Consider the following 24,418-nt stretch of genomic DNA (forward strand, 5'->3'; position numbering starts at 1 on the left):
TTTCTTATTAACTCTGTAGGTAAAAATTTATTTTGGGTCCCAAAATCTTTTTAGAATAAATAAATGATTATGCATGTTTAGAAATATTTGCAAAATCAAGTCGGTATGCTTACTGTTATTTCTGAAATTTTCTTTTACTAGAATAGAAAATCTCTCAGTATTAAATTTTTCTAATTTTTTTAAAATCATAATTCTTCTGATAAGTATTTTGAAATACTTGATTTTAAGACTATTAAAATTATTTTTTCAAGATTTATTTTTGAAAATAATCATAACTGGTCAAAATATTTTTATATAATCCTTCTGTAAGAAATTCTTATCCAAATTTCTTCTACTGATGAATCATTGAATTTTTGTTCGAAAATATATTTTTTTATAAATTTTTGATAGATAATGAATTTTTTATGGATTATTTGTCGAAAATTTCATTTCTAAATCTAAAAAATCTTGAAACTTTATTTTTAAAAAATTTTAATTTTTCTTTAACCGTAAATTCATTTATTATTACTTGCAAAATATTTGAGGATTTTTTTTGTAACTTGCAAAACCTATTTTTGTATCAAAATGATTTGTATGCGCTAAAAATTTTTTTTCATGAAAATTTTCTGTTGAACCTTAAGATAAATTTTCAAAACTTAAATTCATCTTTTTGCAAATGTAATTATTAATTATGTTTCCTTACCCCTAGAAAATTTTTTCAAACTTTTCTAATAGTTTACTTTATGTTTTCAAATTTTTTCCCACTGTAATTATTAATTATGTTTCCTTACCCCTAAAAAAGATTTTCAAACTTTTCTAATAGTTTACTTTATGTTTTCAATTTTTTCCCCAATTTTCTTTTGATGTGAGGGATAAATAAGTAAAGTTAAGGGGGATAAGGGGAGTTAGGATTTTTATCTTTGTATTTATTTTTTTTACATTTAACTTGTTTAAATTCATTGCTTTTCTATTTTATTACACTTTTAACCCTAAACTTGAACTTGGGTTGATGCACATCAAAAAGGGGGAGATTGTTAGAACCTGAGGTAGTTTTGATGTGATCAACCAAGTTTAGTTAGATTCTGCTGTGTTTGATCCTTGTGTCTAAGTGTGCAGGAACTTAGGAACATAAAAAGTTTAGCGGAAGACGTAGCTAGTGAGAAGGACGACACGGGAGAGAGCCGACGGACTCAGTGCGTCCGAGGGACGAGGTGCTGCAGAATAGTACACGGATGGACGAGAAGGATGTGCACGACGTTTGAGGGACAAGAAGCCAGGAAGGAGTCTGCTCGAGGAGAAGGCTGGAAGATGGGTCCGGATGAGCCCGATTTCGAATGGAAATCACCAAGATGATCGAAGCAGTAGAAGAGCCAATGGGGAGCTGCGGAGCTGCTGGAGGTGCCCTCAATTTGGTTAGAGGCGCCTCCGCACCTTTCTGTGGGAAGACGCCTTCAACCACCCATGGAAGGCGTGCTCAACCCTTTGAAGGCACCTTAGACCGGGAAAAATTAATCGTTAGCGAAGATAAACCTTATCTTCGCTTGCCTCGCTAGAGGCGCCTTCCACCTTGTTGGAGGCATCTTCCAGCCTCGGATAAAATTTTCCAAGAATTATAAAAATACCCCTGGACCTAGCAAATAGTCAACACCTCAAGTATTCATTTCCTCGTAACTTCCTAAGTGTTCAACGACTGCCTTTATCGAAAGAGATCTTTTAGTACTTTCTTTTACCTTGGATTAACAACCAAGGTAGGTTGTAACTAAGTAACTTTCTGTACCTTTTTATTTTATTAGTTGTTAAACTGTTTCAAGTTAATTGTGTTATTAATCTTGTTTGAAAGATCGAGAAAAGTTCATTTGTAATTTCAGGCAATTCACCCCTCCCCTCTTGTCGACCACAAGGATCCTAATAATCAGCTCCTCGCCTAACCCGCCTTGAGTTGGGTTGGGGATTTCCCAGTCAAGTCTGCCCGGGCAGACCCGTCTAACAAATCATGCACATGAGTCAACTTGATTTAATGCAATCGAAGCCTTGGATTTACACCCCCTACGCGTCCACACGTGAAAGAGAGCATCTTCTCATGTATTTATTCACAACATGAATAGTTGTAAATCAATATAAACCAACCAATATACCTTGAAACTCTCAATATAGAACTAAAGTCTCATTCATCTTTCATCTCTACCTCTTTTCCATTCACATATATCTAACACTCCTTTGATTTGTCTACTCGATAAATTTGAAACGCTATGCACACTACCTTTAAAATATTCGTCTAGATTAAACTTTGATCATTTTAATTGTTCCACAAGTATTTTATCACTACTAGAGCAAAATATGATAACACTCATCCCAAGTGGTCTAATATCGTCGTCCTTTCGGCTAAATACAGACAGATAAATCACGAAGGACATTTTGCCCTAGAATAACAATCCGTTACATAAAAAGATTTAGCATCCAACGAGGCACTACGATATTCAAATGTATGGGACAACTGGTACCATTTTAATTAGACCATTGAATTGTGAGCTGAGGATGCAGAAAATTGATGATTCTAGCGTCCAAGTTTCAGAAAAAACTTCATTTGTTTTTTTTCTCTCTCTCTCTGACTACTAACATGGACCTTAAAGCACAAGAGCATCCGGATTTATTATTATTATTATTATTATTATTATTATTATTTGGTCTTTGGATCTCAAATAACACATTTTGTTAAGGGGTGGAAGAGTCCTGCAATATATTTTTATTACTTTGAACTCCACCTTCCTTCTAGAACTTCTCGCTGAGTAAAACATTGACATACCTCATGAAGAAATGTCTGAACATTGAGAACATCTGCCACCTCCATTAATCCATCAACTGCAAGACAAGGAAGAGTTTTCAAACTTTGAATTCAAACTAGGATTTATGTCTAATGTTCAAAGTCTCAGAAAAAGGGTCTTACTCTGCCACCTTGAACATTATGCTCTTCGTTTCTACCAGCATATTATATAAGTTGACAAAAACTATTGTCATTTACAACCATGGATCCAAGGATAACTGCTGCATTTCAATGTATTCAACAAATTTGATCCATCTACACTCCCTCTTTTTGGGAAAAGGAAAGGAAAAGATTAGCTATCATTTGCAAACATTTTTATTCATTCAATGGACTGAAGATGCTTCAATTTGGAGCAATGTAAAAGACTTTATCTGATATGTGCATAAAGTATAAATTAGATCCACATCATACAGATATATATACATTTCTTCAATTAACCTGATGATACTTTCAAATGATGCATCTGTTAAAGCTTGTTTTACATGCTATTGTTAGGTGTTGTATCTTGACTCACCCACTTGCCAGCAACAGTATCAGGCGAGCACACCTCAATGTTCGGTACTAAACAAGCATCATCTTGAGTCACAACAGCATCCATGTCTTTCTTTTCTGACTTGCTGGTCGCACTCTTGATCGCTTTTAGCACCTGAAGAACCTCCTTAAAGGTTGGCCTCATGTCCCCAGCAGGTTGCAAACACTTGAATGCCAGTTCTGCAACCATGGTGATCATCCTCCTTGTTAACTCATCAGATTGGTACCAAAGCTCAGGGTCAACCAATTTAACCATTTCATGGTTCTGAATCTTGGTGATCGCCATGTTAGCTAAATTAATCTCACTCCTTTCCCTTTCGATATCAATGGCTGGCTTGGAGGATATAAGCTCAACAAGCACCACCCCAAAGCTGTAGACATCACTCTTATCAGTGAGTTGGAAACATCGATGGTACTCTGGGTCCACATACCCCGGTGTGCCTTGTGGAGCAGTAGATACATGTGTAGCATCAGTTGGAAAGAGGCGAGAAAGCCCGAAATCTGCAACTTTTACATGAAAACTGCAGTCTAGTAGAATGTTTGTAGTTTTGACATCGCGATGCATGATTGGAACTGCATGTAAGTATGCAAGAGCATCAGCTATCTCAATGGCTATGTTCAGACGCATAGACCATGTGAGGATCCTTTCAGTAGCGCGGCTCCCATGCAGATGATCGGCAAGGGTACCATTTGGTATAAATTCATAGACAAGGAGGAGCTCATGACTGTGTTGTGAAGTGCAGCCATATAGGCTGACTAGATTTTGATGACGAAGATGGGAGAGAATCTTCACCTCATTCATGAAGACCTCGACCCTCTTGTAGTTTTTCCCATAGAGGCGCTTGATTGCAACTGTTCGACCATCTCGGAGTTCACCTAAATAGCAGAAAGAAGATTGACTGAATATGTTCAAGCAGGATCAATGCTGCAACTTATATGGAAACTAATACTGTTTTGCCTTGCACCTTTATAGACGGTGCCAAAGCCTCCATCACCAAGTTCTCTCGATGGATGAAAGCAATCAGTAGCTTCCAAAAGCTCCTCAAAGGAGAAGACATGGATTTGGAAATGATCACTCATTGATGTGTCCTTCAGGGAATAATTTCTACTGAGAGACTTGGAGGATGCAGATTTATTTTGGCTTTTTCGGAGTTTGCAAAGGAGAAAGATGATAGCACATGCTAGAGCAATGAAACCAGCTGATCCAGCAAGACCTGTATGAGAATTTCATGATTGAGTGGTAGCAGAGATCAAAACAAGCATAACATTTGGCTGGATGATTGCACAAGTATTAGGCAAGACAATCCAACCGTCTAACACAGTCATGATTTTAAATCTTATGTAAAATAGTCTGAGAGGAGATCATTGGAAGAAGAAAGAGCAAACTCAAAAACTAGATGATAAACTAAAGATCTCGCGGTCACATTTATGGAGAGGCATGGTTCGTTTTGCCGGTAAAACTGAACCAAAACCATTACCTTTTTCAATTTGAAGTAAAATCAAACCAAAACTAAACTGAAACCAAAATGTCCGAGTCGAAATAAAACTGAAAATTTTAAATTGGCACTGGTGGGAACTGAGAACAACGTTAGCATAGAGTTTTGGTATTGTCATTAATGTGAAAGTAGGGAACTAAGCTAAGATGTCCAAAGGGGGAGGATATAGAACACCAATGGCATAGCCAAACGATGACACAAATGGATGATCAGTATTGAGTACTAGGGAAGCTACATGCATTGACTAATCTGAATTTTTTGATGCATGAGGTAGTTAAATCTGTTTTTTCTCAAAGTTATTGATGAATGAGAAATCAGTGTGCATAAAATAAAAGTAAAATGTTATGAAACCCATCTCAAGGTGATTGCAAGAATGTTCCTTACCTGCCGCTAATTTCCACCTTGAATTCTTCCCTGCACATCAAGAACAAATCACGTCCATATTAGAGAACAATCTGTTCTGAACGTTCTTGCCCGTAGTTATGAGAAAATACGAGTTATACAGGAACATACTTACCACCACATCTGCTTGTATCGATTCCATCATGGCAAATGCAAATGAACTTTGCCATCGAACTGTCGTAGCCACATCGGCCACCACTATTGTTGCACGCTGCACAAGCTGGAGCAATCCAATTCGACAACCACCCGGTGCGTAACAAGGGATGATAGTCACTGCTGGCACTTAAATTAGAGTAGCTCATCACCGGCATAATAGTATAATTATTACAATTTCTATCAGGCAAGTTCGTGTGATCTTGAATGAACTCCCCGCCATAGAAGCCCATAGAATTAAAGCGAGAACAAGTAAGGTTTTCATAGTCTCGAAGATTAATTCCTTCAATCGAGCAGTTGTAGAGAAAGTAGATTTGCCTGTTGGTATTGCTAAGGGAAAAAGGGTAGACATCAAAGACGGTACCTGAGAGAAGTAATATGCAGGGATCGTAGTCGCCAAATGTAAGTTGAATCGAATTGTTATTGTAGAAGATGTTGACGACGTTAAATGAAAAGCGAAAAAAAGTAAGAGTTAGGATTGAGCCGGCACATGATAGGGCAAAGGGAGGAGGGCCGCAGAAGGAGTGGTTTTGCTCAGTGAGGGAGAAAGGGTACTGGACCAAGTGTTTCCCGCATGTCCGCGGCGCGCAATCTTCGTACCGAGGAAGGGCCTCAATCGCCGATCTTTCTTCCACCAAAAAGAGGATCAAGAGCCCCAGCAAGATTTTGGACGACATTGGAGAAGAAGAACGCACCAGGATTAGTTCCCACATCGCCGCGGACCGCAATCCCTAAATCTTGGAGCAGGGGCGAGCTCTGCTCCGCTCTCTGCCTGCCACTGAAGAAAGGATCCGGATCGAGGAGCTGGCTCTCCTAGCAAGAAGATAGAGATAGCAACTGCGGAAGAAGATTAGTCTTTACTCTTTGCAACGTCTCAACTCTCCGGTGGATGACTCTTTCCCCATTGTGGTACAGGTATGCAAATTGGCAGGCCGCCATTACCTGTAGGTTTGACTCTTATAAAGTCTGACTTGGTTAGCCATTTCGATGATAATTCGCACCAGATGACGGAAGATGAGAGCGATGGCATCGAAGGCTGCGGTAATCGCGATGTTGACTTCCGAAAGCTAATCGTATTATTGAATGACGAGTGGTGGAGTAAACTAGTTCATTCAACGAAGAAGATGAGATGTGACGTATTTCTGGTTTGAACGTGGTGCTTGTTGTCCGGTGACTGAGGATTTTTGTTTTTTTATGGGAATTATGGACTTCTTTAATGTATCGGTATGGATTTTTTGATAGACCATATACAGTTGAGTGCGAGTTTAACCCAATCTCTGAGCCTAACATGGCCCATATTCATCTCTGACAAATTATTTGAGAGACTAATTTAGATTTTTTTTGGTCACTTTGAACTTTGAATAATATAAATTTCCATTGATGAGCAAGCCAGTAATTTGTATTTTTTTTTTAAATCAAAATGAGTGAATTAATTTGCAAGTCCCCTTAACTGTGTCTGTGCAAAGTCAAAGAAATTGTGTCAACAAAATCCTACTTATCTTGTTCCAGTAGATTCTTCCTACTATTTGATTAGTAATCGATTGTCCTTCGTAGCCCCTTCCCAATATTTTCAAGTCCATGCAATGGAAGGTCAACTCCTCTGTTCGTATCTGGTTGTCACATCGATTAAGGTTCTAATTAATTCGGTCAGACAACGCCGCCTGCCACCCTACTCGTTGAACCGCAGCCGAATTCTTTGAGCGAGCAGTTTTTTTCTCACTCATCCATCTCCCCTGCAGACCCGGCATCCTATTCCTTAAACACGAAATCTAAAAACACAGAGGAACTGTCTCTCTCAAATGTGTTCAAAATCTTGTTACGACTCGAGAAAATTTTCCATTTCCTAACCAGAAAATACCAGCTACCATATCTTATATCGTTTTACCTTGAGCTCTTCTAACAAGCAGATCTTCTTCTTCTACAATTGCTGGAGGATCTACGTTGCTATCAAAACCCGTACCTTGTTCGCTGTAGAATATCAGCCTGTTTTGGAGGAGAATATCTTAGCAGCAGAACAAACTTGCCTGATGAAAACTGTCGTCTTGTGCCCCCTGGATTACAGTGCGCAATGACATTCCAACGGTTCCAAGTACTCACGGTTTCATTCACTGTCCGATGCTCCGTTAACACCGATGCCCGACCTTAACATTGATTTTGATATTGACATCGATTTTAATAAATAAGTTATAATTGATTGAACTAATAAATCTTAATCAATAAATATATACAAAATATACATATGACAAAAAAGGATGGATCTAATGACAAGCGCATAAGGTATTGTCATCATAAAATCTGAAATTCGAATCTCGATAAAACCTAAATAAATGCGCCCGAGCTATTCACCTTATTGCCATCTTAAAAGTAAAATTAATTTTATAACTTTATATATTTAATCATTCCTCCCTTACAAAATAATATAAATATTTTACTTTTTCTCCTTTCTCCTGTTTTTCTCCACTTGTTTTTCTCCCCATCCAAACATAGGGTTAAGGGACTTTTGTTTTACAGAGCCGCTGAAATTCCTAAGCCGGTTGCAGTCGAACTACTGGATCCGTCTCGGCCCATTAACACCGAGTAATAGTTATCATTTACACCTAAACTTCTTAAATCAACTTTACTAATTTGAAGTATTATGATTTTTAGAAAGTGAATATTCAAAAAATAGAGTTCCTTTTCACTTTTTAAATCATTTTCATAATATATTCTGTACTTGTAAAATTTTTTCCCAATAATGAAATTGACAATGAATAAAAAAAACCGGGGAAGCAGAAGATTCCATAGGGCTTATAATTCTAACTCGGTGGCGACGGTTTAGCTTTGCCTCGTCGGTCGACGCGCACTTGATCACGGAACTAGCCGTTGTCCTGCCCCCATTTCAAACGGCCATCTCTCTCTCTCTCTCTCTCTCTCTCTCTATTATTCGACGATCGGCTTACGGACAAAAACCCCCGACTGACGACTCCTCACATTCTCTTCTCATCATCGTCTCTCGACACCCTGTGGCTTCGGTTCCTGCTCGATCCGGTGAAGCGGCGAACGAGGTGAACGGAAGCATACCAAGGTGCATTTCCCTCTCCTTTATGTGATGTATAGTTGCCCTCGGGCGAGGAATTGATCTGTTGATTTGCGAGTGGGGGAGGATGGCAGATCTGTCCTTGCATTTGCTGAAACGATCTTAGGTTCTGGCACATTACGGAACTGCGAGGTCTTTTGCCAAAGCGAGTACTGTTTCCTTTCTATAGCCTCTGCTATTAGCCTCGGCGATTTCGCCGTGCACTAGCCGCGGCTTCGATAGGTGCGGCGGCATCGAATATTTGGTACAGTTCCCCCGTTGTTCTTCCTTATTTATGGTTGTCGTTGCTGTTGCGGATCGTGCTTGGCTCGGCTGATCGATGAGTGCTGGCCTGCTGGGTGAAGTTCCGATTCATGATTGTTTTAGATTCTCCCTTTGTTTTGTCGGTTTCTTTTTCTCTGTTATCTTCTCGTAATGTTTAGCTGATTTGTCATCTTGTTCACTTAACTAAGAAAGAAAGCCTAATGTTAGGACGAATTTTATATATCCAGATCTATCCACGCTAGAATGCATAAAACAGACTCCATCATAAGATCTGAGTGGGGATTAAAGTATGTGAATTCTTTCTCTGTTTTTTTCGGAGCTGGTTATTTGATCACTTAATTAAACTTGTTATGTCGATCTGGAATAGAAGTGAATAATGAAACATCACGCCTCTCTAAGAGTTTAACTCTTTGATATTGTTTAGTAATAGTTTGATGATAGAGTTTGGTTGTCTTATTATCTGTATCGGCTGATTACTCTGCGCGTCTATTGGATTGTTGAATAAGAGCTAGCCAGTTACTACATCGTAATCCTGAAATATATCTGGTTAGGCTCAAAGCTTCAGAAGAGGGTTGCGCTCTATCTTCCAAAACGACAAACATTTGCAACATCTCAACTGATAATTCACAATGATGACATCAGCTCGGATGCCTAGTACACCAGCCTCAAAGATTGAAAGGATGCCAATCTGTACCCCTGGAGGTTCTAAAGTAAAAGAGGAGAAAATTTTTGTCACCGTGCGTGTTAGGCCACTGAGTAAAAAGGAGCTATCACTTAAAGACCAAGAAGCATGGGAATGTGTTGATGACAATAAAATTGTGTTCAAGATGGCAGCTCAGGATCGCTCCAATTTACCAACTTCATATACCTTTGGTACACACAGACACAGACACTATTTTATCAAATAATTCTAGCTCCAATTACTTAAATTGCATAGTGGATATCTATCTGCAACTGTTATTTGCAATATGAAAATACTCACATCATTGGCTGATTATGTCAGACAGGGTATTTGGACCTACCTGTTTAACTGAGAGAGTCTATGAAGAAGGAGCTAAGGATGTTGCATTGTCAGCACTAACCGGAATTAATGGTATTGATTATGAGACTCTCTTTCTTAACTGATACAATAGTATGTAGAACCTATTAAATTTTCTTCTGATGATTCTACCATTTTGTCTGCAGCTACAATCTTTGCTTATGGGCAGACTAGCAGTGGAAAAACATATACCATGAGAGGGATAGCTGAAAAAGCTGTAAATGATATTTATAAGCACATACTTGATGTAACGATCTTGAATTCTATGCAATTAATCTAACTCTGTTTTGTGAGAACATGTTTCCATTTTAAACTCGTATGTTTTTATTGTCTTAATGAGATTTAGACTCCAGAGAGGGACTTTACTGTCAAAATTGCAGCTATGGAGATATATAATGAGATAGTGAGGGATCTACTTAAGCCAGATTCTGGCCCCCTTCGCTTGCTAGATGATCCTGAGGTACTTGACTGTTTCTTTTATCTAATTGGAATTTTTGTCATTTTCATATGAAATTAACCAAATATCACTATGTGCACAGAGAGGGACAATTGTTGATAAGTTGGAGGAAGAAACAGTAAAAGATAGTCAGCATTTGAGACATCTAATTGAAATATGTGAAGGTTGATTGCATTTCTTTTCCTACTCTTTTCTCGCAACTTGTGCCGACTACACTGATCTAAAATTCTAATGCTTACAGCACAAAGGCAAGTTGGTGAAACAGCCTTGAATGATAACAGTTCCAGATCACACCAAATAATAAGGCTGGTAAGTCTATCAGATTTTTTTACCTGGTTTTTATTTTGGTCAAGAATTTAATATATTAAAAGTACAAGTTGATGCACTTTTTATTCCGCAGACAGTGGAAAGTGTTATGCGTGAGAATTCAGACTGTGTTAAGTCGTTTGTTGCGAGCCTGGTAAATTATTTTTGCCTTCCTTTGATGGTTGTCCTTGTTCTTGAAATATTTAGAGCTCAGTATTTCCCCCTGCAGAACTTTGTGGACCTTGCAGGAAGTGAGAGGGCTGGACAAACCCATGCAAGTGGGTCTAGGCTCAAGGAAGGGTGTCATATAAATCGCAGCTTGTTGAATCTTACGACAGTAATCAGAACCTTGAGGTCATGTTTCCTCATTTTCTAGTCTAAGTTTGCTAGCATCTCAGTTAATTCCTAAAGCATTAATATGTGCACCAAAAAACTTTTCATCCATCGTGCACCAAAAAACTTTTCATCCATCTTTTCCCGAGAAAATGCCAACTTGTGGTGTGAACTTTTATGTTGTTAAAATTGCAAAGAGTAAAATAGTAAAGAAGAGAAAGACGCATGCATAACTTTGTGTTAATCACTCATGTTTCTGTAACTGAATAGTTCCAAAAAATATGTACTGCTTACTTGGCAAATTGCTGTATGATATGTATGTGGTTAGGGAATTGGAAATAGGCAAGTTGCTTCTATACAAGAGGAAAAATGGCATTTGCTAGCTCATATAAATGCAAAGAGTATTATAGCAGAAAACCAATTCTCTGTGACTGATATCCTTTAGTTGTAAACTGATACTTAACTGAAGACATCACTCCACTGAAATTCAACTCCATCATTCCCCAATTGAGGATAAACTCTAGGTAACCCTCACAATTAAAACTCTTCATGTGAACTGAAAGTATTGCTCATTGACAATCACATGAACATCAGCAGAAATCTTATTTTTGATATGGCTCTCCATTTCTGATTTTTAATACTTTTTTACTTCAAGTTTTGTCTCGATAATGGTCTAGTAAATCAATGTCAGATTTGAAAGTTGAACAGAAAGGATTGGGGATTTGATGTAAATCTTTATATATTTTTTTTCTGGTGCAGTCAAGGGAAACAAGGTGTTCATATTCCATATCGAAATTCAAAGCTGACACGTATATTGCAGAGCTCTCTAGGAGGGAATGCAAGGACTGCAATAATTTGCACTATGAGTCCAGCACTAGGTCATGTAGAACAATCTCGAAATACATTGTTTTTTGCAACTTGTGCTAAGGAAGTAATGAACACGGCACGAGTGAATGTGGTACGAAGGCTAACACTTGCCACTTGGATGCTTGTTTAGCAGTTGTTTGAGCAAAACACGCTTTTCCTTCTAAATGTTGTGATTCTTTTGTTCAATCAGGTTGTTTCCCAAAAACAGTTGGTTAAACAGCTGCAGAAGGAAGTAGCGAGACTTGAAGCAGAATTGCGCACGCCAGAAGCTTCTGCAAGCTTTGAAGCTCTTCTAATGGAGAAAGAGTTGAAAATTAAGCAGGTAATTATACTTCAACAAAATCCCATTTCATCTTTGCTGTACGTACTGCATATTATTATTATGAAAACAGAATAGTAAGTGAATCTATCTTCATAATCAGATGGAAATGGAGATGGAAACTCTGAAAAGAGAAAGGGACCTTACCCGATCCCAATTAGATCAATTACGTTCTAAAGTGGGTAATTGTCAGGTAATGCTAAGAATTCCTAATTCTGATAAGCGTTTGCTGTTGTATCTGTTGCAATCCTAATCCATGGATTTATATATATGGTATTTTTACCTCAGGGATTGAATCCATTTGATTCTCTGCCTCAAGGTTTGAATCCATTTGATTCATCCCCTTGTCGAGTGGTAAAATCTCTTACCTTTTCCGGCTTGTCACCAAATGGAAATGACAAGAGTCACAAAAAGGCAGAACGGACAAGAAACCCGATGAGGCAATCTTCAACTATTCCATCGATGCTTGTGCATGAAATACGAAAACTTGAACAATTACAAGAGCAGCTTGGAGAGGAGGCTAATAGAGCTCTAGAGGTTTTGCAGAAAGAGGTGGCTTGTCATAGACTAGGTAACCAAGATGCTGCTGAAACTATTGCCAAACTTCAAGTAGAAATTCGAGAAATGCGTACCTTCAAATCCCCTAATACAGAGGTTGGCACCTGCAGCATGGATGCCAACCAGAATACGGGAGCAAACCTGAAAGAAGAAATTACAAGACTCCATACACAGGGAAGTTCCATTGCCAGTCTTGAGGAGAAGTTGGAAAGTGTCCAGAAGTCTTTAGACAAGCTAGTCATGTCTCTTCCTGGCAACAATCATTCTAATGAAGCGACTCCAAAATCTTCAAAGTCCCAAATCAAGAAGAAGAAGATGCTTCCTTTGACCATGAGTAGCAATGTTAACCGACCTCATCTTATAAGAGCCCCATGCTCGCCTTTGTCAGCCTCCCGGCAGGTGTTGGAATCTGAGGTGGAGAACAGGGTCCCAGAAAGTGATACTGAATCCCACGAGAACATATTGGGTTCAGAGAAAGCTACTCCATCTAAGAGCGAAGATGGTGGAGATATCTCATCAAGGGATGGCACACCGCGCTATCATCGTTCCAGTTCTGTAAACATGAAAAAGATGCAACAAATGTTTCAGAATGCTGCAGAAGAAAATGTGAGGAGCATAAGAGCGTATGTCACAGAACTAAAAGAACGAGTGGCTAAGCTTCAGTATCAAAAACAGCTGTTGGTTTGCCAGGTATGAAAACTAACTCTTCATCTCAATGTTTAATGCTTTCTATAAGATAGCAGATCTACCTTTTATAAAGAGTATTTCTTAACTACTCGATCTACCTCAATGGCCTCAGGTGTTGGAACTAGAGACGAACGAGTCTGCAGGACATGATGCAGCAGAGGGTGATGATAATATGTCAGAACTAGATAAATCCCCCGATGCATGGAATCTCAGATTCGAGGAGCAAATGCATCAGATCATTAATTTATGGGACATTTGCCATGTATCAATAATACACCGTACCCAATTTTATTTGCTTTTCAGAGGTGCCCCTGCTGATCAGATATACATTGAAGTAGAAGTTAGAAGATTGACATGGCTGCAACAGCACTTCTCTGAAATCGGTAATGCGAGTCCTGCTCAATTGGGGGATGATTCCACAATTACTCTCTCCTCAAGGTCTCGAAATTTTCATCATTATGCTACACAGTTTTTTGAAATAAATAAATAAATTTTCATTCTAACAATGATTTGTTGTTATGCTTCATTTTGTCGTTAGCAGTATTAAAGCCTTGAGACATGAAAGGGAGTTCCTGGCTAAGAGGATGCAATCAAGATTGACCGAGGACGAACGACAGCGATTGTACATCCAGTGGCAAGTGCCCCTCGAAGGGAAGCAAAGAAAGCTTCAGCTGGTCAACAAGCTGTGGACAGACCCAAACGATACAGCCCACATTGAAGCAAGTGCTGATATAGTGGCTCGCCTGGTAGGTTTCTGTGAGGGAGGAAACGTGACCAAGGAGATGTTTGAACTCAATTTTGCACTGCCTTCTTGCAAAAAACCATTGCTTCTTGGTTGGCAGCCTATATCAAACTTTCTAAGGCTATGATTTGGAGCCTTTCAGGGAATGTCATACTCCATGAGGTCATCCTAATGCTGTGATAGAGGTAGAAGTGAGTTAGCTGGGATGGTCTCAGGCTCTCAACTAACAAAGAGGACATGCTGGGGGCAAAACGGAGGCGAAGTCGTTTCCAAAAATATAGGAAATCAATTGTATTCGAAGATAATTAGAATGCAGTTGCTCTGTATAAATGGTGCAGTTGAATGAGCATTTTTTCTCGCGGAGAAACATTAAAATGTACGTTGATTCTTTCTGCTTATTTCATACGTGTTAGCCTGTTGTAGATTAGTGCTGATTATTCCTTCTTTTGTTATTTTGTTTGTTTGGGCAAAATACCAATACACGTGCGCTTTTTTCCACTAAAAAGTTAATTAATAAAACTAACATAATTTACGTGTATTTTATATCTCTCATAAAATAATATCAAAACTATCTTATATAAATTTATCTAATCCTTTATAAGTTAATGACATAGTGGTACTGTGCCAAAATCTACATTGAGATTTTTTAGGGTTTAGAGAGAAAAATCTATATTAAGTTGCTAATGAAGAAATTTGTAAAATTAAATTAATCATTAAAAAAGGAATTGATATGGATTCCTAATTATTAGTTTTGTTAGTAAGTTTATCATTTACGAAGAGAAGACCAATGAAAGAAAGTGACTTTTGAAGCCTAGGTAAAATGAGAATAAGTTATTTAAGATTATATATATATATAAAATAACTGTTTTTAGCTCATCAAATTGATTGTGGAATAAATTTAAAAATTGATGTTTCATGCCTAGAGCTAGCTCAGTTGATAATTGATGTAATAAAAACTATAGTAGTCGGAGGGTAGAAAGAGATTTTATCATTTTTATGGACTCCTATTTATACATTTGTTAATTTTCCCAATGACGTAAAGCACGATGGGACCTCTAATAGGATTGTACCACGTTTTAAAAATTAATGTTTTAAGTCATTATCTACTCACTCTAATTGCTTAAACGATCCATGAAGTGAAGTTGTCATCCATGTATCTGAGATTTGATCCATAGTTATGATATATTTATATGATTTTTTTTTAAATAGGACACATAATTAAAGGATGTTAAATTTTTTGGATATTTATCATAGATATTTTCCTATTTATATCGATGAAATTTTTTATCAAATTAAACTAATCACCTCCAGATTAATTGAATTTATTATTATTCGTAAAATAACTTAGTAAGTGTCTCATTAGGACGATGCGAACATAATATTATAGATCGAAACTCACATCCGAGCATGCCGTGATTTACCTTGGTCACTGCCACATTAAACAACTCATTAAGTATGAAATCTTTTCCGGATTGTCTTCTCATTCCTAAGGAGGTCATCTAACTTTGTAAGAAGAACAAATGTTGTTAAAAATAGAATCTGGACCCGGTTGGCCCAGGCTAATCGAATTCGGTTCGAGTTAAGTCGGCTTCTGATTGAATGGGCCGTCCGACCGTCTCCTTTTGCCCCGATTTAACTCATGCCAACCAGAAGCGATGCCCTCGCAATCCAGTACGTGACGGCTCCTCGTGTTGCCTCTCCTATCCACCATGATGGCTTCGCCTCTCTCCGCTCTTTGGAAGATCCAAGCCCACCACCACTCCGCCGCCTCCGTGCGCCGGTTCCGTTCCCTCACCACCATCGGCCCACCGCGCTCTTGTACCCGACATGCCCTCTCAGGTTCTTCTCCTCCCTTACTTTCTCGCTGCTTCTCCCGGTGCCACATGTTTGAATCCGCTCTCGCATCGAGCCCAAGCTCTTCCCTTACCTCTCGCCTTCGATTCGCGCTCCATGCTTCTACGAGCGCCGCCGCTGCCGCTGAAACCCAAGTAGAGTATGCTCTCTATCTTTCCTTACGATTCGTTTCTATTAGTATTTTGACGGCGGCGATGTTTCGTAAGGCTGTGGATTTTTTAGAATTAAAAAACAATCTGCCATTGGTGGTTCTTTGTGTCGTTTTTCTATGATTGGTTAAATGGGGGACACCGTCGTGAGCATGGTATTTTCTAAAAATTGCAATTTTGGCCTGAAACAACGTTAAGGAAAACAAATTTCTTAGCTTTTAGACAGATTAAAGTGCATAGAGACTGTAACGATAAAAGAAAGAAGAAGTAGTGATTTTACACTCTTTTTTTTTATTTATGTAAATATGAATTGATATTACCAACATGCCAATGTACAGGGATAACCATGTAATTGCCTCACTGGGCAGGGCGTGATGGTAAGAGGCAAGGATGATTACCATGCAACTAGTTTTCAAATCTCAAGCTAGGCATTTCCAGCAGAGTTTCTGGGTGCCATGCTAGGACCCACCTGTGCTTCCCGGATTTACCTAGTGGCCGGTCTGTGGGGCTAGGTCATCCACCTCCAAGACTAGTTGAACCGAAGACTTAGATATCTTGATTACCAAAAAAAACGGGATAACCATATAATTGAGTAATATTCACAAATAACTTAATTATTATGCTAAAAAGAGGATGGCAAGTGGCGTGATGTTAAAAAGGCAATCTCATACATCTTATGGCGAGGTTGCAGATGGGTGCCTAGGGTATGCAATTGAGGTTCTGGATGATGAATGAGCAATACATAATGATTTTACCTAACCAGGTCTTGTATTTGAGCTTCTACACCTACAAAAGTAAAAGAAGAGATGAAATTTAAGCCTTTACGTGTGACATTTTTTTTCCCAGTGAATAATCCCCTTTCTAAGTCAAATCTGCATAGATAACTGTTAAAGTTGCTGGTTAAAAATGATGAAATGTGTGCATTATAGACTATGGAGCTGCAGTATGCTGCCTGTTGATCTTCTAAAGGAATACTCATGCACAAACTTTGGCTGCACTTAAATGAAGCTATAGAGTCTGTTCAAGGCGAGGCACTAAAGTTGAACCCTGTCCAACCTTATTATCTTTACCACTCAACATAAGCTTCTTTGGAATTAATGGTCATAAAAGATATAAATTCACACAATTTTGCTCAATACTTATCCAGTTGTCTTGTTTTTTTTTTTTCTGTTGATATAATTTTTCATAGAGTTCAACAAAGGAAAATCTATGTAGTATATTACAAATATTTTGTACCATTATGGTTTGATGATGATCCTGGTTTGATGATGATCCTAAACCTAAGTAAATAATACAAGTTTAGATCAAATATGCATTACGCTGTCATTGTCAGGAAGTTATTTCCAACTATTTGGGGTTGATTATATAGATCTTATTCCTCCATGGAACTCATGCATAAAGCAATCTGGTTTGACCTTTGATCCTGTCCGAAAGCAGGAAGGTGGAAAGCTGGGGATGTGGCGACTTCGCTAACCGACTGTAGACCTTGCTCCACTCTGCAAAACAAGTAACGTCAGTGTCAAGCCAGGGAAGGAGTCCCCGGCGTTGGTCCTCCGACACTCAAGTCAATCACCAGAATAGTGGAAGAAAGTGGAGTAACAGCGCAAACAGTAAATAACGCGTACCTCTGCTGGTGTTTGGACTCCCTTTATATAGAGCCCTGTTGGGCGACGTGCACGCTCCTCAAGGTGTGAACACATTTTCCAATATGTCCTATGAAGGATTTGTTAGGAAAGTACTTCTGACACCATACCTTAATAGGGATAGCATATCCCTGACAAGACTAGCTTAGAAGTTTTCGTCGTATGATCCGTCTGTCGACCATACCTCATGTCAGTGACACTATCTCCTAGAAGGATATCGAGAGATACGACCATAGTCATGCTGCTTGGCCGAGCGGGATAGCCGCTCGACTGGGACTCCTCCACCGCGTCGATGGCCAGGTCCCGCTGCTTGGCTGAGCAGTGTAGTCGCTTGGCAGGACTCCTCCGCTCTGTCGGCCTCAGAGAGTTGATAATAGTCCTGCCGCTTGGCCGAGCAGGGTAGCCGCTTGGCCGGGACCTCTCCGTTCTGTCGACCTCAGTTGCTTTTCCTTGTGGTGGCTGTGTAGTAGCATGACCTCCCCGTTCGGACAAGCTCTCCGGGCTCCTTGGTGTCCTGTTGCTCCACATTGAGCCTTTGATTATCTTATCATATTATCCTGAGCTGGACGGGTTGTCCGCTCGGACATGTCTCCCCCCGGTCGGGCACTGACTGTCCCAACCAGCCGTTGCAATCGTCCTCCGTTCGGCCCTTTGACACCTTGGCGTTGACCACCTTTACTTTGACTTCTACCTTGACAATTGACCCTGTGCCAGGTAGGCCACCCTATATTGCCGCATCAACTTGATTGTCACTTTGCTAGTTGGATGAATATCACTAAAAATAAGGTATTTAAGAATCAGTTTGGAGCTGGACTTCAATGTTTTAAATTGATCTGAGACTTTTGGTATATGAATGCTTGTTGCACTGTTAGATGATAGTATCCATCTATTCTCCAGGTTCATATCTCTGTGGAAATTAGTTCATTGAAAATATATGCTTAGTTGCTGGTGTTACATATTACAGCACGCAGTATATTCTCAATTCATTATTCTGAATGTAAAATTATTTATGTGGCATCAAGGTCAAATGACATACAATGAATGGTTTACTGGTTTATAATTCATCAATTACATTCATATAGCATTGAACCGTTGCTGTTGTTTATATCTATATACTCTTCAATTTAGTAACTCTAGTGATCACCTTTTCTACAGTTAAAAGTTGATAATCCTACTGGTTACCCTTGCGTTCCTATGTTGATGTGCTTAACTTAATTGTTTTTTATAGTTCACTGATGTTATTTGTAATTTTCGTACAAATAGTGCAGTGTCAGTTTCAGAGATTATCAGTAGGGGACGTATTTATCATGAGACATATGGATGTCAAATGAATATAAATGACATGGAGATTGTTCTATCTATCATGAAAAATGCTGGTTATGCAGAAACTGTGAAGGAACCTGAGAATGCTGAGATCATATTTATCAACACCTGTGCTATCCGGGACAATGCTGAGCAAAAGGTTTGGCAGAGGCTTAACTACTTTTGGTTTCTAAAAAGGGAATGGAAGAGCAATGTTGCTGTGGGAAGGTCGCAATCTTCACATCCTCCCAAAATAGTTGTTCTAGGATGCATGGCTGAGAGGTTGAAAGAGAAAATACTTGATGCAGATAAAATGGTAGATGTAGTCTGTGGACCAGATGCTTACAGAGATGTACCTCGTCTGCTGGAGGAGGTTGACTATGGACAAAAGGGAATAAATACCCTGCTTTCTCTAGAAGAAACTTATGCTGATATCAGTCCTATAAGGATCTCAAGCAATTCAGTTAGTGCATTTGTCTCAATAATGAGGGGATGCAACAATATGTGTTCCTTCTGCATCGTTCCATTCACTAGAGGTAGAGAGAGATCCCGTCCTGTCTCTTCTATTGTCAGAGAAGTAGGCGAGCTTTGCAAGGAGGGTGTGAAGGAAGTCATGCTTCTTGGTCAAAATGTAAATAGTTACAATGATGTTTCAGAGCTCAATGACTTGGAACCAGGTTCAAATTGGCAACTAAGTGATGGGTTTTCCAGCATGTGTAAAGTGAAAAAGATGGGCCTGCGGTTTTCTGATCTCTTGGATCGATTATCTACTGAATTTCCAGAGATGCGATTCAGATTCACTTCCCCGCATCCCAAAGATTTTCCTGATGATTTGCTCTCTCTTATGCGGGATAGATATAACATCTGCAAAAATATTCATTTGCCTGCTCAAAGTGGGAGTACAACTGTACTTGAGAGAATGCGTCGTGGCTATGCTAGGGAGGTATATTTGGAGCTTGTGCAAAAAATAAGGAGCATCATTCCAGATGTTGGACTAAGTAGCGACTTTATTTGTGGTAAAATTCTACCTTTTTAGTTACTTACATGATGGTTTATATGCTATTTAGTTTTGTTAGCCTTTAGTGTCATTATCTTGCTAACTGTGTCACCTATTTTTCTTATTCTCTAAATGCCCTTCTATATAAAATTCTTGGGGATCATTATCATTATTGAGTTGTATTTTTCTCAATTATCCTAATTATTTAGAATTAACGAAATAGATGGGATTGCTCCACTCAACTTTTATGTGATGTTCTATCCCTATAGATGTAATAGCTCCACTGAACTTTGTGTGATGTTCAATCACTAGTAATATTTACATCTCTTAAATCACTTTTACTAACTAAATTTCTTTATTTTTATTCTTTTTTTTTTCACACCTTCAACTCTAAATGATTCTACTTGGCTGACTACCGAGTATAGTTAGTTGTCTTTCAACGTGTGTGTTCTAGCTATTAGTTGTCTTTCAATTTGTCTATTACTTATAATGTTCCTACAAACTAAATATACAAATGAAAAATGATCTATCTATTGTAATCCATGAACCAAATTAACAAATATGTATTCTTACTTTATTACCTACCAATTCCACTACTAGGAACCATTCCATGAACTAAATCTAACACTGTGCAAAAAGGCGGGTCCCGCCGCCCAGCGGCCCCCTAGGCCTGGCCCCACAGGGATCCTAGGAGGAGGTAAATCAACGGTGAATGCTGGCCCGGGTAAAGCGTGGTGTCTCCGGAATTTAATACAGCCGGCCCAGATTATTCATCCAGTGCGCGTCCGTGGACCTTCGACCCTACGACTCATTGTGCAAGGATGCCACGCCTTAACCGGTTGATCCAGCCCGCGGGGGCATGAACTAAATCTAACACGAGAGAGAGAGAGAGAGAGAGAGAGAGAGCAAATATGACTAGGAGAGTTTTTTTGACTTGTCATATTAGTGATATCATTATAGCATCTCAACTCTCGACGAACATAAAATTAAATAATATTATATTCATAAAAAAAAACTCTAACTTATCTCTAATTTATAATAATTTTTTTTAAAAAGGGAATAATAGACTTAAATAACCCAATTATTTTGATAGGAAAAACCCCTAATGACATTAAAATCTTTAACTATGTCATTCCTCGTACTAGAAGAGACAAGTCTTGTGACGCTTCACAGAAATGCAAAGCTCAAAGATGTACTGTGTTCAGTTCTGGTTATAGAAATTGCAAGAGAATTTGATTCCTTTATAATGTTAACCCTCTAATTGTAGTATTACTTTTTTTTAGCACTAATGACTAGGAGCTCTGTTGCAGGTTTTTGTGGAGAAACAGAAGAAGAGCATACCCACACCCTAAGCCTTATGAGGGAGGTTGGATATGATATGGCATACATGTTTGCTTATAGCATGAGGGAAAAAACTCATGCCCACAGGAACTATGTGGATGATGTGCCTGATAGTGTCAAGCAGAGGCGGCTCAGTGAACTAATTGATGCTTTCCGTGAAAGTACCGGACAGAGGTTTGCTGCTCAAGTAGGCACCGTCCAACTTGTTTTGGTTGAGGGACCCAACAAGAGAGCACCTGAGACGGAACTCATAGGAAGGAGTGATCGAGGTCATAAGGTTTGCTTTCTTAACGTCTCTCTTCCGCACTCATTCCAAACAGATGGGGAGCGAAAACCAGAAGCAGGAGATTTTGTTGAAATTCGTATATTGAGGTCTACAAAAGCATCCTTATTTGGGGAAGCACTTGTGCGCACTAGTCTGAGCAAGTTTCATCATCAGAACATAGCTGCAATATCAGAGAATTTCAGATAAATTCAGTTTTAACATAGGCTAGTTTTGATCTTCGATAAAGCATTTGCCCATTTGCAACGGCAAGAGGATTGGTAGCAATTCACAGCAACACATGAGTGGAGTCTCCTATTATTTAAGATTCCTTATAGTTTGATATGATCATCATGTTGTAGATTTCCGTGAAACACTTGGATAATTTAAAACAGGAGGAGCCATATTAATGGGAGATTGTGTTACTCGATCAGTATCGTAGTTTCTGATGTATCATTATTATACAAGTTCATCATTTCTATTTTCCTGCATTGATGGCTTGCCTAGTTTCTAAACTCTCGATTGATCAAACATGTACAAATTTTATATATTGGTGTTACCTGCAAATGTGCAGAGCTTGTGTTATGAATGCAACTAATCATGAATTCTGATGCAACTAAAGCTCTTGACAGAAGATTTGAGCTTCTTTTATTAATTTGTTGAGATCTGAAGACTACTAGTTAACAAGAATTTACATGGCTTGATTTTGTTATCAACAAACACAAATTGTAATATACTGAAAAGGACGAATAATTATGATGAAAATTTTTAAGATTTAATCGGAGTTCGTATGATATATATGTTAAGAGGATAAATTATTGGACTACGGAAAATATATTTAAGTCACCTTATTTGAATGAAGAAATGTTTAATTTTCTTAAATATTTTTTCCTTTTTCTTTATTTCCGTGCCCTAGATCGGCTTCTGCGCAGCACTGTCGCCGGCCAATTTCTCTTTTTGCCCTAGCCGACCACCACTGTACTTTGCTGACGCCGCCATCGACTCTCGACCCGAGCAACACTGCCGACCGACCGAAACTTCTCTTTATCTTCCTCCTCAGCCCTAGCACCGGCTGCTACCCCTTTTGCCCTAGCCGACGCCACCACTGATCGCCGGAGGGGAAGGGTTATCCGGACTTCAAGGGTTCTGCCGAGCCACCTATTTTGATCTAGTGCCACTACTAGCCTCTGTGTTGCTTGCTGCCACTGTATAGGTAACGATTTCGGATTTGGGTACTTAGTTTGGAAAGGAAAATTTGCTGATTAGGGTTTCTTTGTCCAGCAGGGAGGTTCTTGGTTGTGGATTGATCTTTCTTCCTGATCTTTCTTAATCCAGGCAGTGAAGGAGTGTTCCACGACCACTTACTTTGGTTCAAACCGCCGGCAACAATTTCGGCCACAAATCTTGATCCAGCAGTAACAAGGTAAGGATTAGGTGATTGAATATATGTATGAGTGATGTATAAATTGACACATAATTAATTGATAATTATTTGATCATTAGGTTGTGTAGATTTATTTGGTTATTTGGATTTGGATCTTATAATTGTTTATGTGTAATGGAATTAAGTTTGGATTATTGATCTAATGGTGGATTGGGGATTAGATAACTAACCCTAATTTATTGTTAGATTTTGTTGAGGTAGGTTGAGGTTTATAGTTTAGGGTTTTGCCCTAAATAGTTCTTAAGAATTTTATTTAGCTGTTTATGTAAATTGTAGCTAAATAAAATATATATGTGTTGGTGACATAGGACTTTGACGCGAGACGAGTATCTCGACGTCGAATTTGGACCGGTTTGGACTTTTCGATTTGGAGGCGGGTATTTTGACTTTATGTCATTTGATATGCATAATAACGTTTTTAACAAATAGCAATGATTGTGTTTCTTATTTGTTTCGGTTGATCACTACCCGATCTATTACATGTTTGTTTCTTTATTTGTTATGCATATCATGTTAGTATTTACCTGATTATACATGTTTATAGAGGTAGTGACACAATCATGTTTTTTTTTATTATGTTCAGGACCTATGGTTTTTGATATCTTATCTGATCTGTGTACCTTTGATTTGGTTCATTGTCCTATGGTACACATTTTAATATTTATATATATGGATATTTCTATGTTGTTCAGGATATTGCCATGTTTAGTGTCATGCATCATCTTGCATGATTGCATGTTGTGCAATAGTCTGTTCCATTATTGTCAAGCACATCGCCAGTTACATGTATCTGTACACACCACCACTCATGGGTTAGTGGTATATGTAACACCCCTAGAAAGCCTAGAAGGGTAATGGGAGTACGAATGAAAAGAAGATGTAAATACTCTATGTTAAATATTAAGATGGATTTAGATGATTAAAACTTTATGAAAGAAAAATAAAGTTGAGAATATAATCATCTATACATGATTTAAAATGTATGGAATTAATGTGGACAAAAGAAAGAAATAAGAGATAATATGTACATGTATGAAATATTTATGCATAATGCATAATATATATGAATTATTATGTGTAAAAGAAAATAAAATGTTAGAAGAGAGATTGAACCTTGGATCTCTTGTAGGGAACATGTATAGGATACCAAAGGGGATAGGAGAATTATTAGTAAAGAGAGGAAGGATTAAGTAGTTAAGAATAAGAAAGGATTCTTTCTACTTAAAAAGAAAAAGAAGTAAAAATATGCATAACCAAGTTTTGAACCTTGGTTCTCTTGTGGATGCATGCATGTGTTAACCAATTGGGATAAGAGAGGATATTGTAAGAGGAGAGATAAAAAATTTTATTAAAGGAGAGAAAAGAGAGAGATTAAGAGAGAACTCACAAGGCATAT

General features: G+C 38.5%; 3 protein-coding genes across 6 annotated transcripts; 2 read left to right on the forward strand and 1 right to left on the reverse strand.

Moving 5' to 3' along the window:
- Nucleotides 1–3,146: 3,146 nt before the first annotated feature.
- Nucleotides 3,147–6,313, reverse strand: LOC122032155 (LEAF RUST 10 DISEASE-RESISTANCE LOCUS RECEPTOR-LIKE PROTEIN KINASE-like 1.2). The gene is made up of 4 exons (XM_042591413.1): nt 5,345–6,313; nt 5,212–5,241; nt 4,297–4,545; nt 3,147–4,207 (listed from the first exon to the last, which is right to left on the reverse strand). Exons 1-4 carry the CDS (start codon nt 6,093–6,095, stop codon nt 3,279–3,281), a joined length of 1,959 nt encoding a protein of 652 aa, XP_042447347.1. The 5' UTR covers nt 6,096–6,313; the 3' UTR covers nt 3,147–3,278.
- Nucleotides 6,314–8,295: 1,982 nt separating this feature from the next.
- On the forward strand, nt 8,296–14,457 carry LOC122032592 (kinesin-like protein KIN-7A). Of its 3 annotated transcripts, none has more exons than XM_042591899.1 (15): nt 8,296–8,446; nt 8,533–8,702; nt 9,274–9,595; nt 9,726–9,815; nt 9,908–10,008; nt 10,108–10,221; nt 10,301–10,382; nt 10,460–10,527; nt 10,619–10,878; nt 11,617–11,815; nt 11,915–12,046; nt 12,147–12,236; nt 12,332–13,291; nt 13,401–13,726; nt 13,830–14,457. In XM_042591899.1, exons 3-15 carry the CDS (start codon nt 9,352–9,354, stop codon nt 14,155–14,157), a joined length of 2,994 nt encoding a protein of 997 aa, XP_042447833.1. In that variant the 5' UTR covers nt 8,296–8,446; nt 8,533–8,702; nt 9,274–9,351; the 3' UTR covers nt 14,158–14,457. The 3 variants fall into 3 exon arrangements, with proteins under 3 accessions (XP_042447833.1, XP_042447832.1, XP_042447834.1); XM_042591900.1 differs by lacking the exon at nt 8,533–8,702 and having other exon boundaries at nt 8,307–8,446; nt 10,619–10,678; nt 10,754–10,878; XM_042591898.1 differs by lacking the exon at nt 8,533–8,702 and having other exon boundaries at nt 8,306–8,446.
- A 1,211-nt stretch (nt 14,458–15,668) lies between these two features.
- On the forward strand, nt 15,669–22,126 carry LOC122031956 (CDK5RAP1-like protein). Of its 2 annotated transcripts, none has more exons than XM_042591188.1 (3): nt 15,669–16,023; nt 18,940–19,994; nt 21,286–22,126. In XM_042591188.1, exons 1-3 carry the CDS (start codon nt 15,740–15,742, stop codon nt 21,786–21,788), a joined length of 1,842 nt encoding a protein of 613 aa, XP_042447122.1. In that variant the 5' UTR covers nt 15,669–15,739; the 3' UTR covers nt 21,789–22,126. The 2 variants fall into 2 exon arrangements, with proteins under 2 accessions (XP_042447122.1, XP_042447123.1); XM_042591189.1 differs by having other exon boundaries at nt 15,887–16,023; nt 18,945–19,994.
- Nucleotides 22,127–24,418: the final 2,292 nt, after the last annotated feature.

Source organism: Zingiber officinale, chromosome 11A (genome assembly GCF_018446385.1).
Source record: "Zingiber officinale cultivar Zhangliang chromosome 11A, Zo_v1.1, whole genome shotgun sequence".
NCBI classification, from domain to species: Eukaryota; Viridiplantae; Streptophyta; class Magnoliopsida; order Zingiberales; family Zingiberaceae; genus Zingiber; species Zingiber officinale.

Coding starts and splice junctions, on each gene's coding strand:
- LOC122032155 (XM_042591413.1), bottom strand. CDS start 6,095: ATGTGGGAACTAATCCTGGTGCGTTCTTCTTCTCCAATGTCGTCCAAA. Junction 5,242..5,344: donor CGATACAAGCAGATGTGGTG/GTAAGTATGTTC, acceptor CTTGATGTGCAG/GGAAGAATTCAAGGTGGAAA. Junction 4,546..5,211: donor AAGGTGGAAATTAGCGGCAG/GTAAGGAACATT, acceptor ATTCTCATACAG/GTCTTGCTGGATCAGCTGGT.
- LOC122032592 (XM_042591899.1), top strand. CDS start 9,352: ATGATGACATCAGCTCGGATGCCTAGTACACCAGCCTCAAAGATTGAA. Junction 10,879..11,616: donor ACAGTAATCAGAACCTTGAG/GTCATGTTTCCT, acceptor TTTCTGGTGCAG/TCAAGGGAAACAAGGTGTTC. Junction 11,816..11,914: donor ACACGGCACGAGTGAATGTG/GTACGAAGGCTA, acceptor TTGTTCAATCAG/GTTGTTTCCCAAAAACAGTT.
- LOC122031956 (XM_042591188.1), top strand. CDS start 15,740: ATGATGGCTTCGCCTCTCTCCGCTCTTTGGAAGATCCAAGCCCACCAC. Junction 16,024..18,939: donor GCCGCTGAAACCCAAGTAGA/GTATGCTCTCTA, acceptor TCGTACAAATAG/TGCAGTGTCAGTTTCAGAGA. Junction 19,995..21,285: donor AAGTAGCGACTTTATTTGTG/GTAAAATTCTAC, acceptor GCTCTGTTGCAG/GTTTTTGTGGAGAAACAGAA.